Source organism: Pygoscelis adeliae, unplaced genomic scaffold (assembly GCF_000699105.1).
Source record: "Pygoscelis adeliae isolate BGI_AS28 unplaced genomic scaffold, ASM69910v1 Scaffold21, whole genome shotgun sequence".
In the NCBI taxonomy this organism is placed as follows: domain Eukaryota; kingdom Metazoa; phylum Chordata; class Aves; order Sphenisciformes; family Spheniscidae; genus Pygoscelis; species Pygoscelis adeliae.
The window spans coordinates 9,547,815-9,562,678 of record NW_008824243.1 but is presented as its reverse complement, the minus strand read 5'-3'; the positions used below and the strand labels follow the sequence as shown (position 1 = coordinate 9,562,678).

Sequence of the window (14,864 nt, the reverse complement as noted above, 5' to 3'; positions counted from 1 at the left end):
ATTGGAAATGAGTCAGTTGTGTTGCCTCTGTATTGCTAAAACCAGCTACCCCACTGCTGCTACAGCTGGTGCGGCTCCAAGAGTGCTATCCTGACAGGGAACCCTGGCATTGAAAGGCTGTTGCTAAGGGCTTTGACACTGTGTCATATAACTCTGCTCAGGGCAGGTCTAATCACTGTTGTGTTTTAAAATCACTGATAGTTCTAGAGACTGGCTTACACTTCACCTGCCAGCATTGCCAGCACTGGTGGAGCTGGAAAAAAGCCACAGCAACCCCACGAAATTCTTAGTGATGTTTTCCTTGTGGGAACAGCACCTGCTCAGGGCGAGCATTGTGCAAAATTGTTGCTGTAGAAGCTCTGCACTGAGGCTTCCTTTCATTGTTGTTTCCATCAAATTTCCCTTGTCTATCTTTGGACTGAAAGCTTTTGTGGGGAGGATTTCACAGCTGCTTTCTACCCCCTTCATAAGGGTAACAGGCTTCTGGGTGGGAGGAGAAATGGCAAGAAATCAAGTGAAAGGCAAAGGGGAGGAGATTCCCGTGCTCTCATATGCGCTGACACACCAGTGAGTGCCCTCAGCTTTATCTGCTCACTTTCTGGCCTCTATCAGAGATTCACATCATTACCCAACTCAATGATTTCTGAGGGAGGATTGTTTCCTTTTCTCCTTGACACAGGAAAATGGATGTAGGAAAAACAGGCAGGGTGGGCACTTGCTCATCACCACTAGGATGCAAATTCAGATAGGCCTTGCTTAGAAATCCCTTCCCTCCAGTCCCAGTCCCCCAGGGTTCTCTGGCTGATGCTTTCTGAAAGCATTGGCATTTAACATCCACCTCAAACATGCTTACAGGGTCACACAACCATGCTGCTCAACCCTCTCCTTGCTCTGCCAGCTCCACATTCGTTCCACAGTCCACTTCAACCACATTGTACCTGAGCATAAAACCTTTCACAAATTCACTACTGCTTCTCTCTCCCCTTTGTCATTTTCCCCCTCTCTATCTCTGTCCTCACTGAATGCCTCAGACACAACTGACCATACCCTCACTACCCTTAGGAAGGCATTAGAAGGGTGTGGTTTTAAGTGTATGCATTGAGCATACAAAAAGTCTGATCTTGGGTGACTTGCCCCCAGTAACACACCGTGTCTCAGATTAGCACTTTATCTTTTGTCTTCTACCTTCTTTACTCTTATAGCCCTACCACCACTGGTGAAAGCCTTCTCTCTGCAGATCAGGAGCAGCTTGCCCTCTCATACCAGATAACCCATCAACTTCCAGAAATCACCCCAAACCCTTCATTTCTTCCTAGATTGCAAAATATTTTGTAATCCTCCTAGCTCTGTTCTCTTTTTTTTTATTTTGATTTATTCCACTCTGTTCCTTCTGTGCTATTTACAAAATGCTTAGCATACCCAGTACACACCAGTCTTGACCTATCCTTCTATGGAACTATCATACTCAGCTACAAGGAATCATTAACATTGATAATTCATTTAACTCTAGGAAATACTCAGACATGCAACTGATGTATGAAATCAAGTCCTACCTCCCATTGGGATGGGAGTGACAGTGGTTTCCCCAGCTACATGGGAGATACACCTCAGAACTTCTAAGAGGCAACGCAATTGCAATGCAGTGAGGCACCCAAGTGTTAGCTTTAACCTAGTTAGCACAAAGACCAACAGTGAGACAGATATGGCAACATGAATAATACTCCCAGACTGGATAATATGTCCTAAGAAGCTTGGGTAGCCCACGCTGGAGGCCCTGCTGCAAGCTCTAACAGTTGTTAGCAGAATGAGGTGAATTAAAGCTAGGGCGGAAAGACTCTTCCACCCAACGAGCACAGAGTTGCCTGCAGTATAGACATACCAAAGCCATCATGTGAGGTCAGCCATGAATTGCATCTGCCATAGCCACTGGGTGTGAAAAGTCAAGAACTTGAACAGGAGCAACTTGCCCTCATACCATCTTTCCAAATATAACCCACTAGCTCAAAGGGGAAGAAATAATGGGCAAGCAAAGAAAGGCCTTCAGTTGAAAGCATCGCTTCTTTTTCAAACTGCTATTTCTACCTGAAATGTAAGCTAGACCTAAAAGAAAAAAGCAAACATCTCTTTCAAAATAACAGTCTCACTAAATGGGTCCATTTATAAACCAGTTCCTCCCTTCCCATGACATATCAAGTTAAGCTTAGAAGTGGATTTCTCTTTAGTGTTCATTCGCCATTTTTTTTATGCCACAGAGGTAGGGGTGTGTGCTTAATCTTGCCATACCAGGGGCTACCAAGAGATGGCACCAGGGTTTCTGTATGCAACGTGATTGCCTGGTCATCTGGAACAACCTTGGTATATAGTATTCCTCTCTGCCTCATCAATTCTTCATCTATTTTCAAATCTCATCTGAAAGCATCTCTTTTCTCCCTTGCCTCTACCTCTTAATTTTTCAATTTCTCTCTTCTGCTGCTATTAACAGTACAATGTCAGTAAAGTATCATTCTGCAACGCAACTCTATTTACTCTACAAAACAGCACTGAGATACCATCAGTCTGAAATGAGATTTTATAACTTATTATTAATATTAGAACAGGTCATTCTTTGAGAGAAACTACACAGACTGTAAAAAGAACAGAGGAGAAGGAACTGCGTAAAACTGGGACACCTTTGGCTCCAAGATCATTTCTTCTATTACAATGGCTCATTGCATTAAATTTGAACACTAGAGTTTATTTACTTATCTCAGTGACGTACCCATCTCTGCTCCATGTTATCTGAGATATTAGTCAAGTTGAAAAGACACTTGATATAAACAAGAATTTTAAAGGCAACCCTTTTTTCCTTGTTGCTGGCATAATCTCATTCAGAACAGTATTTACCAGTTTTATTTAGCAGGAATTCTAGGCTAAATCCCATGTAGATCAAGGCCAGATGGGAAGCAGGTCATTTAGTTGTGACATAGCTCAAAAGAAATTTCAGCCCCTCCTGTGAATTTTCTACAGGGATCAAATGAACGAAATAGCAATTTGAGAATAAGCAGGCACTAAGCATTGATTAATTCTGACCACATTCCAATAGAATCATGTGTTAGTTTCCAATTAAATATCCAAACTGCTCAACACGATTAATAGCAAAACACAGACTAACAAGAGGAATTAAGGATGATTTTCTTTTAATCTCCTATCAGGAATTGTTGCCAAATAAACAAAGACATAAAGCTGTATGTGGAGCATTCCTCAAAAAGAACCAATCACAACAGCTACCATATCAGGTTGCAGAGGAACTAATCACCATGTTGGTGTGTTGAGTTTCTTCTCATTCTCAAAATATGGGCTGGCAATGGCCATGCGACATGTTCTTCTGTTCAAGCAGGGAGCAGCTGACAGTTTAGGACAATCCAGGAGATGGAATTGCAGCAAATGTATATGGTGGTCTACCAGCAAGAAGTTATCCAGGATTAAGGCTGAGGAAACTCTAACTGCCTGCACACTGGGTCTAGGACACATTTGCAATTGGATCTCTTCCACGTGCCTCTCCATCATTCTTAACAGAAGAGATAATTCTAGTATTCAGGTCATCCCTGCTACACGTCTCCTCTCTTTTTGTCTAACAGACATAGCCCACTGCTGTTCTGATTTCTTTTGTTATTGTTAAGGTCACAGGAGATCTCTTTTACAAGCATTTGTTGATGTGGCAACTTGGTCACTTTTCAACACTATGGGCTCAACACTTATATTTTATCTTGCATCAAAAGCACCAGTTCCAAGATGGGAAGACAGAATCTCAGTTGTGTACAAACAAAACAGGTTTTATAGAAAAGCAGAGTTTTATATATATATTTTCAAAGTCTATTTTGAAGCAATATACAGCCTCTTAACTTATATCTTCAGCATTTCCAGGGCCTTTGTATTCTCCTTGGTCAGTCTAACACAATGTCTCATTAAATACAGGCCCATCAGATTTGGGCTTTTAGCTTTAGATGTGCTCTCTTGATCACCTTGACATTCCTCTCTTCACTTGCATGAGGTCTGCTTTCAGTACTCCAGTAAAAACCTTCCTCTAGCTCACATTGTGACAGAAGTATGTGATAGAGGAATCACTTCCTGACCATAGCAACGGTATCATCATTATTCTTGCATGTTTCAGATTCATGAGTCACTCCCTACCTCAAATCACGCCCAAGCACACATCACCAAAGACAAGACATGCGGTGTTCTCATTTCCTCCTGGGTTTTGAGCCCTTACACTAGTTGAAAGGACTGCATTTTCCAAACCTCTCTCAGCAACCATCTACCTGACCCAGCCTTAAGTGATCATCATGCTACTTCCAAGTTATCCACTCCAGACTCATCCTCCAGTCAGCAGAGCTAAATAAACACTTCCAGGCCACCTCAAGTTTCTAGAGGCAAACATTTGATACAGGTGAAGAGAACCTTGCTTCTTTCTTCCTTTAGTATGTGAGGAGTCCAGATATCCACCTCAGATGGAATAGAGTTACATGAAAGGATTTCCTCCCCTTAATGGAAAGGGAGATTACCGGTCTGAGGAGCTGGGGCCATCCAATAAGCACCAAACACAAGAAGAATTGCGGTCAAGTGTCAGAAGTAGGCAGTGCTGGACATGAGCAAAGGCAGATAATTTCTGCATGTCACATTTCCTACTGAACTAATTTGGCACCATTCCCAGACCTTTTTTATTCACTTTCCACTTTTAATTAAGCAGTCAAACTTTACTGGAACAGACCAGTGCAGAAAGCCAAGTTTTGTGAATATTCACAGAAGGAGTTTTTAATTCTGACAAATACTCATTCTTGTTGCAATCTCTCCTATGAGGTTTATCCGATCACTTACCATCAGCCACCTCTGCTCAGTGTGGTAAATAGATGTAGCCACAAAGAGCTTTGAGAAACAAAGACATTTTAAAAGACTCTCTAAATTGCTTTTAATAAAACTATGAAATAAGACTGCCCGCCAACATTTTAACAGCAGAAAAAGATAACGTAATGGAGGGAACGACTCAGACACAAGCCACACTATCATTTGCTATTTTCTAAAACACAGGTCTTCCTCATATGAAAGAATCATAAGTTCTGGATTTTTGTTTTCACTCGCTTTGATAATCTACCTTCAACTTGAGGAGTCCTAGAAGAGGCCTGCACAACATGTAGCCACAGATTATGTACAGCCTTCAAAGCCATCAGCCTGACATGCCAGCAGCCTGGGGAGGATATCTGATGCTCGGCCACCTGGAGACAGTCACGCAGAAGAGACCCAGCTCCTGCTTGGCCAGAGAGCAAACATCTGCCACCATCACATTCCACATACATCTGCCCACAACATATCCAAATATCTCTCCGAATAAGTAAGTTGGGAAAACAAGCAAGGGTGTTGAAAGGGCCGCTGCAAAGTAGAAGGGTAGAAGATATGGAACACATGGGGACTAAGTAAGGTGAAAGGAGCAGGGGTCATTGCACTCTGTGGGTCATCAGAGATATTGCATTAGAGAAGGTGTCGATGGAGTGAAGATCTGAGCGTCCCACACACACACTCGTATCAGATATCCCAGCTACTGACATAAACAAAACTGAGAAAAACAGATCATCTGGCTTTATTTTAAACTGCCCCTATAAAAGGTATCAGAAAACTTTCTCTGCAGCACAGCATCACGAGAGATGGGCAAGACAGTCTAGAGCCTCTATCTCACTTGGATTTCACAGTGCTTAACTCAAGAGTTCTCTAAACCTCAATGAGTTTCACACTTTTTCATGTGGCTTTTACTTCAGATATGGGTAGTCCTGGAGAGATCCACACAGTTATGGCACCAGCAACCTGAAGACCCCAAATGCTTAACTAAGACCAATAAAGTCCATGAGTCACAATCTCAGGGGAATCAGAGCCACTTGGCATGCACCCAGAGAAGGTCAGTTGGAGCATGGGAGACTATTTCTAAATAACCCAGAGCTTTGCCACTGGGAAAAATAAATATAACTATGTATCTTGTTTCCACATCTTAGCTGGCTAAATAAATAGATCTCATAGTGCACTCTCCGGGCAGATTCTTAAAGTGACCTTGGTCCTGCTGCTGCCCAGGACAGGAGAATGCGGGTGTATCCACAAGAGAAGTGGTGCATTTTCGATGCTGCATTCCTGGCAGCTGATCAAAGAACAAGGGTAATCTCAACCCCCGCAGTTGCCGGCTGTTCCTTCCCAGCAGGAAGGCAGATCATGGTGGCACATAGTTATGAAGTGGAGAGAAGGTATCAAGGGCAAATACAAAGGGAGGATCAGAGACTTGCTGGGAGAACATTGGAGTTTTCCTCTATAGGCAGGTTACAGACTAGGGTTCTCTTCAAGTTCCATACTGATAGCCAAAGAGAAGCAGACGTTTTTGTGACCAACTAACTACACCAAAATAACCCACTCCAGATTTCAGCATAGCCACATAGTGACTTTGGGAAGAGCTACACCAGTGTCAGATGGCCAGGAGCACATGCTGAACTAGACAAAGCACATAACCCCTTTTTATTCTTTCTCCCCATCTCAGAAAACCTACCCATAAGCTTCCTCCCCCAGTCACCCTACAAATTTTTAACTAGAACAGCTCAGAAAATAGAAGGATATTTTCACATGTACCCACCTCCATTTTCCGATGAACTGTAAAGATGCCTGGGATTTTCAGACCATAGCTATCCCAAGCATTCACTAATGCTGGGAAAAAAGATCTGTAACCCACCCTGCAGTCTGGACTTCTGGTCTCAGGACCTAAATTCTTGTCAACAGCATCTCTTGAAGTCACTTTCCCCAGTGAGAGCTGTGTTTCCAAAGGGACTGCAAGTAAGCATTATCCCTACAGAATAATAAGAAACTAGTGCCTTTAAATAGGTTGCAAGTGTTTTTTAAAACAAAACAGGTTTCTGTGCTTCTTCTGATTTAAAACAGACTGTCTCCACTGAGCCATTGACCTTCTCGGCTGCTTCTAGTTATTAAATGAAACAAGCAACTTTGAGCCCTAGGCAGGCCAGCTGAGAGGCTACCAGGCTTCAGCTGATTTATAGTTTTTGCTCGTTAAACCAAGTGTAGGTGGGAGCCAAATCACCTTTTTCTGTGAGCTAGGTCCCAGGAAAGATTTTATCCTCTGTTTGCACATTCATACAAATATGTTTTAAGAAGAGCACAGATGTTTTAGGGAAAAAAGGAAATTAGGAAACTGGACTAGCAATGAGGGAGCTCAGGTAGACAACAGTTAATGTATAAGATACCTTCTTTCAAAGGGAAAATAAATCCATGCTTTTCAGCAATAAACAAAATGGCTTATTAGCAATAAAACTGGGGTTTTATTGAGGGAAATTTTGAGTTCGCATTTTCTGGTGTGGGGGTGTGTGTCCCAAATGGAAAAAAAGGTCCACAGAAGAGTTCAAAACAATTCTTGTACATCAGATAAAAGGAAGAAAAACCCAAATATTGCATGCTGGCAATCTGGAATCATTGAAATCAAAAGGAGTGTGTTTCTTTGAGAGGCTATTTCTTTCCCTTTCTGCTTAGAAGTGAGTATTCTAGACCACTTTACAGCCTACGTTACAACTCTCAGCAGCACTAGTTGCATCTCCAAATGGATCTCACCAAAAACCCAGGCTAGAAATGTCTGACAGATACCAAGTTTTCCACTTCCCTCAGAGGAAACAGCAAATGGAAAAAGCAGCTTTGCACAAAATTCATTTTAAAAGCCTTTACGCGGCCAGTCCCATTGTTTAACAGAGAACTGATACAGACCCAAGTCCCATTACACACAGAACCTGACCTATGAGGCAAGTGTTTTTTAAAACAAAACAGGTTTCTGTGCTTCTTCTGATTTAAAACAGACTGTCTCCACTGAGCCATTGACCTTCTCGGCTGCTTCTAGTTATTAAATGAAACAAGCAACTTTGAGCCCTAGGCAGGCCAGCTGAGAGGCTACCAGGCTTCAGCTGATTTATAGTTTTTGCTCGTTAAACCAAGTGTAGGTGGGAGCCAAATCACCTTTTTCTGTGAGCTAGGTCCCAGGAAAGATTTTATCCTCTGTTTGCACATTCATACAAATATGTTTTAAGAAGAGCACAGATGTTTTAGGGAAAAAAGGAAATTAGGAAACTGGACTAGCAATGAGGGAGCTCAGGTAGACAACAGTTAATGTATAAGATACCTTCTTTCAAAGGGAAAATAAATCCATGCTTTTCAGCAATAAACAAAATGGCTTATTAGCAATAAAACTGGGGTTTTATTGAGGGAAATTTTGAGTTCGCATTTTCTGGTGTGGGGGTGTGTGTCCCAAATGGAAAAAAAGGTCCACAGAAGAGTTCAAAACAATTCTTGTACATCAGATAAAAGGAAGAAAAACCCAAATATTGCATGCTGGCAATCTGGAATCATTGAAATCAAAAGGAGTGTGTTTCTTTGAGAGGCTATTTCTTTCCCTTTCTGCTTAGAAGTGAGTATTCTAGACCACTTTACAGCCTACGTTACAACTCTCAGCAGCACTAGTTGCATCTCCAAATGGATCTCACCAAAAACCCAGGCTAGAAATGTCTGACAGATACCAAGAGGTATTTTCCACTTCCCTCAGAGGAAACAGCAAATGGAAAAAGCAGCTTTGCACAAAATTCATTTTAAAAGCCTTTACGCGGCCAGTCCCATTGTTTAACAGAGAACTGATACAGACCCAAGTCCCATTACACACAGAACCTGACCTATGAGGCTATCACAGAAGTAGAACTAACACTAGTCTAATCACAGCCAACATTCCATAGGAAGGAAACCAGGGAAACTGAGTGGAATTTGCTTACTTAGTTAAGCACAGGCATGGACCCATCAATCACTTTTGGTTGCCTTAGAAGTCAAGCCCAACTCTGGGTCTAACTCATCCTGGGCACCCCAGTCATACATAAAGCAGTTCTCCAGGCTCCCTGAATCTTAAAGATTAAAGTTAACGTGAGGCCTGAGGGGAATCTTAGAGGATGCTCAGATATCCTAGGAATAATATCCTAGTGATTATATTCTTTGAGTTGGGAAATATCCAAACCTCGGCATAGGAAACATCCTGATATCATACTTTTGGACAGACCATGTAGGAGAATCACAGGTACTCTGGCTAAGAGAGAACTGAAGCTGTGAAGCTGTTCCAGGTACTTAGGACCATACTAGAAAGCCAAAAATGCAGGCAAAAGTGAGTTGGCTTCCATTAACAAGGCAGCTGCAGGAAGTTGTGTGTCTGCTGGGCCCACTCAGTATCTTATTTAGCAAAGCAAACTGTTCAAATTTTTTTTTATAGCCCCAGACATGTAGGCAGAAGAACTGGAAGGATGCTGCATTTAGCAAACAACAGTATCATGTATTGACGTGCAAGTTCATCACTTGTGGCTAGTAGAAATTAATTCAAATTCCTTCCCATACAATGTATTGTGTAACTGGTGACATTGGGAGAACTGGTATCAGTCTTTGATGGCAACAGCAGGATGGACATTATTTACTGGTGCTTGCATCCAGGGTGACTGACCCCCACTCCAACCACAACTAAGCAAGTAGTGGTCAAACTGTTGTGCCATGTCTGTCAATCCATTTCTCACCTACGTGTGATGCTCAACCTAAAGCTACTTCCTCAGTAATCACCAGCCACGGACTGCACCCATGTCAGGTCCATGCAGAAGCCAAAACTGACTGAACGTTGCCGTGTCCTTGCTGAGACGTGCATGAACAATTAAGGACTATGTGCTCCACAAGGCATTGCGTGTCTCAGCAGGAGAACTGGCAGGCTTTGTGTTGCATAAGCAAATGTTATTGTGTGGGCACAGCTCATAGCAGTAAATTCTTCCTCCTGCTTGTAATGAGCAAGCCACAGAAATGTTCTATGTCCTTCTGTGGATGTTTTCCACATTACAAAGTTTGCCTTGAAAGGCGTCTGAGGAAGTAGTCAGAATGGACAACTTGGGGACTAATGTTCAGCATTAAGATGGGGATATAAAATGGACTTGCTGTTTTCAGAAAAATACTATTTGAAATATTTGGTACAGGCTTAAAGACAGACCCAGATTAATACCAGTAAGAACTATCATACTTCAAAAATATCACGATGACCTGGTCACAACTGTCTGCAAAAAGAGGATGAGGCAGCACTGCCACGATTCCACTGTACCTGCCCTCGGGCTGGTGGTGGCAGGAGGTTCTTCCTGAGGGGTTGGCAGGAGCGGTTTGTCTGCTGCCAGCACATGCTTCTCAGAATCCAGTCCTGACTGGGAAATGAGGGACGATACCTTGCAATCAAACTGCCATCACTGTATAGGGTACGCTACAAATAAATGGCCACCAGCATGAATCATATGATGAATCACGGCATTAACGTGTCCTTCAGGGAACTATTTCTGCCCCTTAAAAAACCCTGCAGATTTAAAGTGAGTCGAAATTGTGCATCCATTTCTGATTTCTTTGCCTCTTCAAGTGGAACCAAAATTTTATTTCTTGCTGTCCTGGAAAGATGAGTTCCCTTGGGGCTACTGCCTACCTGACTGTCCTGACGTGCCTCTTGCTGTACGGGGTGATGACTTTGAAAAGCAGCTCCATGGCTCCATTGATGCCAAGTGTAGTTCCTGTGGTAACTAAGCCAATAAAAGAGAAAAGCAGTCAGATCTGAAGTAGCAAGCAGGTGGTCTGCAACATTGTGTTTAGAGGTGATGCGGGGAAGGGAGTAGCTGCCCCTGGGGCTATGAGCAGATTTCTCTGGGCTCCCAACTGGACTTCACAGGTCGTTTTACAAACACAGAAACTGAAGCACAAAGCTGTCTGTGGACGCAACCTGCACCAAGATCAGACGCAAGAACAGTCTGCAGTTCTTCCCCGAGTTCCCCAAACCCCCCTGTGTATAGTGTACTCTCCAGAGAACAAATCAAATCATAGTTAAAGAGGGTCATCTCCCAGCAAAGTGACAGGGCTCAAATTCATCCCACATTTCCCACAGGCAACTCCATGAGGACAGTTTATTTCATAGGGGCATGGAGGGCAGAGTTTTCTTTCTATGCTATTATTCAGCAGTATAGAAGTGTTTTTTTGCGGGGGAAGGTGTGCTTCTGAATGCAGCTTAATTTCAGCTAGGCCAATTTGACCTTTAATCCTTCACTTGTTAACACACTATGAACTTTTCTAGATAGATTTTGCAATCGATTCCAAAAATGCCCGATGCATAAACCAGGGGTTTAGCCAGACCTCCCCACTATGAGACAGGATCTCTGTGTAAAGAAGGGACGAGTACAGCCCTGAAATATTAAATGCAAGCGAACACGGTGAAAGGATCAGTAATCAACAGCAACCAGAGGGAGACCTGGCTGCCTGCCCACTGCTGGGTTTTGGCTGTTTTGTAAATATGTCCCAGTGGTCATCAGAGAGCTGCCAGAGGGCTCATCATCTCCTGCAGTCCTACCATGTCCCCACCAAGTTGTCCTGTGATGGAAAGCTTTGCAAGGCTTGCCAGCTGCTTTCACACTAGCTGGTAATTCATTAGAGACAGGGGGGGCGGACAAGGCTGCTTGCACTCATCCTGCCCGAAAGCAGGACGTGGGCTGCCACACACAACTGGTGGCAGAGATTGTGAAGGGAGCAACCCAGAGCAAAGAACTGGTGCATGAGATAGTGACAAGGAGTCATCTTTTCTGCTTTCATACCTAAGCACTCTGAGTTTTATATGCTCTGGATCCTCTTTAGTTCCACTCCATAAAAATAATTTTTAAGGTTGGGAGCATGTAACCTCCTAGTTCGGTACCACATCCACACAGACCTTCACCTAACATCCCCTGCAGCTTCCCAGCTGGGCCACAGAGCCCACAAAGTCAAAGTTACTTGTGGAAAGGGGAAGCACGTCTGGAGAGTGCTGGAGATACCTGGAGAGTAACAGAGGTGCTCCAGCAGAGGAGCAGAGTCAGGGTTCTGGGGTCTGACATTAACAGAAAGGAGGCCAGGCTGCAGTGTGCATCCTAAAACCTCTGCAAAAACTGCAGCTGAATTGGGATGCAGGTGCACTTGAAGCAGGGAGCAGGGAAGTGTGTAGATCATCATTTTGGGTGGGAGGTGGCACAGGGTCACTACACAGCTGTGAAACCCAAATAAAGGCACGGTTCAGCTTCTGGCCTTGGCTGCATTTTCAGTCACACTCAGCCTTTCAAATACTGCTTATCACAGGGAGAGGGGTTGAATATTGAGGCTTGGCTGCTTGCCTGAGAAAGCCCATTGCATGAAGCTAGCTCCTGTACAGATAGAAGGGACCTGCAGGGCTGGGTGCCAGGAGTGTTAAATCTTAGGATGCGTATAGCATACTGCAGACAGGATGGCCGTCAAGAATTATCTGCTGGGTGAATGATGTGGGGAAGAAGAGGAAAGAGTTAGGGTGAGCAAAGGGAAATTTGTGCTGACAAACTCAGTGCTCTATAGCAGGGAAAGCCTGTATGAATCTCTGATGATCCTGGGAGACAATACTGGAAATCCCATTGCTTGAATCATTTAATATGAGGGCATTGCCAAGCAAGAAAAGCTGGGAGACTGCATGGGGGGGATACTAGACAGAAGACCAGGATCTAATATGTCCTCCCTGAGGGACCTTGAATGAGTAACTGATTTCCCTCTCCCTCTGTTTCTCCACCCGTATTTTCCTTCCTCGTGGAGCTGCTCTGGGGATCAATACAGTCAACAATAGTGAGACATTTGGCTATTATGGTAATGGGAACTGCATAGAGACTTAAAGTACCTAAGTCTCAGAGCAAAGGAGTTGACTGTATTCTAGAATAGATCATTGCCATGAATATTTTTCACTACAGTGCTTTTATTTTCATACTCCACAGATGAAATATGCTGTAAAGGCTGCATAGGCCCCTTGGGGAGCACCTCTTTCTACGGTCATTCTGGCTTTTGTGCCTGATTCTGTATATTAACGGTGCATGCAGGCACTAACCTTCATCAGGAATGATGTTTCTTTGCACTGAAATGACTAAAAAAGAACTCTGCCGGTTGTCACACAGAGGAAAAGGGGAAAATCCAGGCACTCACCATTAGAAGCACAAACCCGCAGGACCCAGAGGCAGTGGGTGAGGTGCAGGTGGTGGCCCAGGTTTCTTCTTGCCAAGCTCAGTATTATATCAGTTGCTTCTGCCTTCTGCACTTTCAGCCCAAAATTCCTATCTGTGAAAAGCAAATAAAAATCAAACTATTACAAAGACCAGGTCTCTGCAGCAGTGCTGATAAATATATTTGCACCAAATCTTATAATTCAAGATCTCATAACAAAGACATTCAAATGTATCAATGTGTTAGATCAGCATTATTCCTACTGAAAACAGGAAAACATGGGATTTACCTAGAGTCACCATATACAAATCACAGAATCATAGAATGCTTTGGGTTGGAAGGGACCTTTAAAGGTCATCTAGTCCAACCCCCTGCAATGAGCAGGGACATCTTCCACTAGATCAGGTTGCTCAGAGCCTTGTCCAGCCTGACCTTGAATGTTTCCAGGGATGGGGCGTCTACAACCTCTCTGGGCAACCTGTTCCAGTGCTTCACCACACTCATCATAAAAAAATTATTCCTTATGTCTAGTTTGAATCTACCCTCTTTTAGTTTAAAACCATTAGTGCTCATCCTATTGCAACAGGCCCTACTAAAAAGTCTGTCCCCATCTTTCTTATAAGCCCCCTTTAAGTACTGATAGGCTGCAATAAGGTCTCCCTGGAGCCTTCTCTTCTCCAGGCTGAACAATCACAACTCTCTCAGTCTTTCTTCATAGGAGAGGTGTTACATCCCTCTGATCATTTTTGTGGCTCTCCTCTGGACCCACTCCAACAGGTCTGTCTTTCCTGTACTGAGGACCCCAGAACTGGATGCATACTCCAGCTGAGGTCTCACCAGAGCGGAGTAGAGGGGCAGAATCACCTCCCTTGACCTGCTGGCCATGCTTCTTTTGATGCAGCCCATTGGCTTTCTGGGCTGTGAGCACATGTTGCCAGTTCATGTCCAGCTTTTCATCCACCAGTACCCCCAAGTCCTTCTCGGCAGGGCTGCTCTCAATCCCTTCATCCCCCAGCCTGGATTGATACCAGGGATTGCCCTGACCCAGGTGCAGGACCTTGCGCAATCTCATGAGGTTCACATGGGTGCAATTCTCGAGCTTGTCCATGTCCCTCTGAATGGCATCCCGTCCCTCAGACATGTCAACCGCACCACTCAGCTTGGTGTCATCTGCAAATTTGCTGAGGGTGCACTCGATCCCACTGTCTATGACATTGATGAAGATATTAAACAGTACTGGCCCCAACACAGACCCCTGAGGGACACCACTTTGTCATTGATCTCCATCCGGACATTGAGCCATTGACCACTACTCTCTGGATATGACCATCCGGCCAATTCCTTATCCACTGAATAGTCCATCCATCAAATCCATATCTCTCCAATTTAGAGAGAAGGATGTTGTGGAGGACCGTGTCAAAGGCCTTACAGAAGTCCAGATAGATGACATCCGTAGCTCTTCCCTTGTCCACTGATCACAGAAGGCCACTAGGTTGGTCAGGCAAGGCTTAACCTTGGTGAAGCCATGCTGACTGTCTTGAATCACCTCCCTGTCCTCCATGTGCCTTAACATAGCTTCTAGGAGGATCTATTCCATGATCTTCCCAGTCACAGAGGTGAGGTTGACAGGTCGCTAGTTCCCAGGGTCCTCCTTTCTACCCTTTTTAACAATGGGTGCAATGTTTCCCTTTTTCCAGTCACTGTGGACTTCACCTGACTGCCATGACTTTCCAAATATCATGGAGAGTGGCTTTGCGACTACATCATCCCAATTCCTCCCGACT

The 14,864-nt window shown here is 43.9% G+C and overlaps 1 protein-coding gene across 1 annotated transcript in view; it reads right to left on the bottom strand.

Moving 5' to 3' along the window:
- AGBL1 (ATP/GTP binding protein-like 1) overlaps nucleotides 1-14,864 on the bottom strand; it is a 369,489-nt gene that overhangs the window by 258,943 nt on the left and 95,682 nt on the right. Inside the window, 2 exon segments of the mRNA XM_009335232.1 lie at nucleotides 10,535-10,628; nucleotides 13,063-13,194. Coding sequence (XP_009333507.1) covers nucleotides 10,535-10,628; nucleotides 13,063-13,194 — 226 coding nt within the window.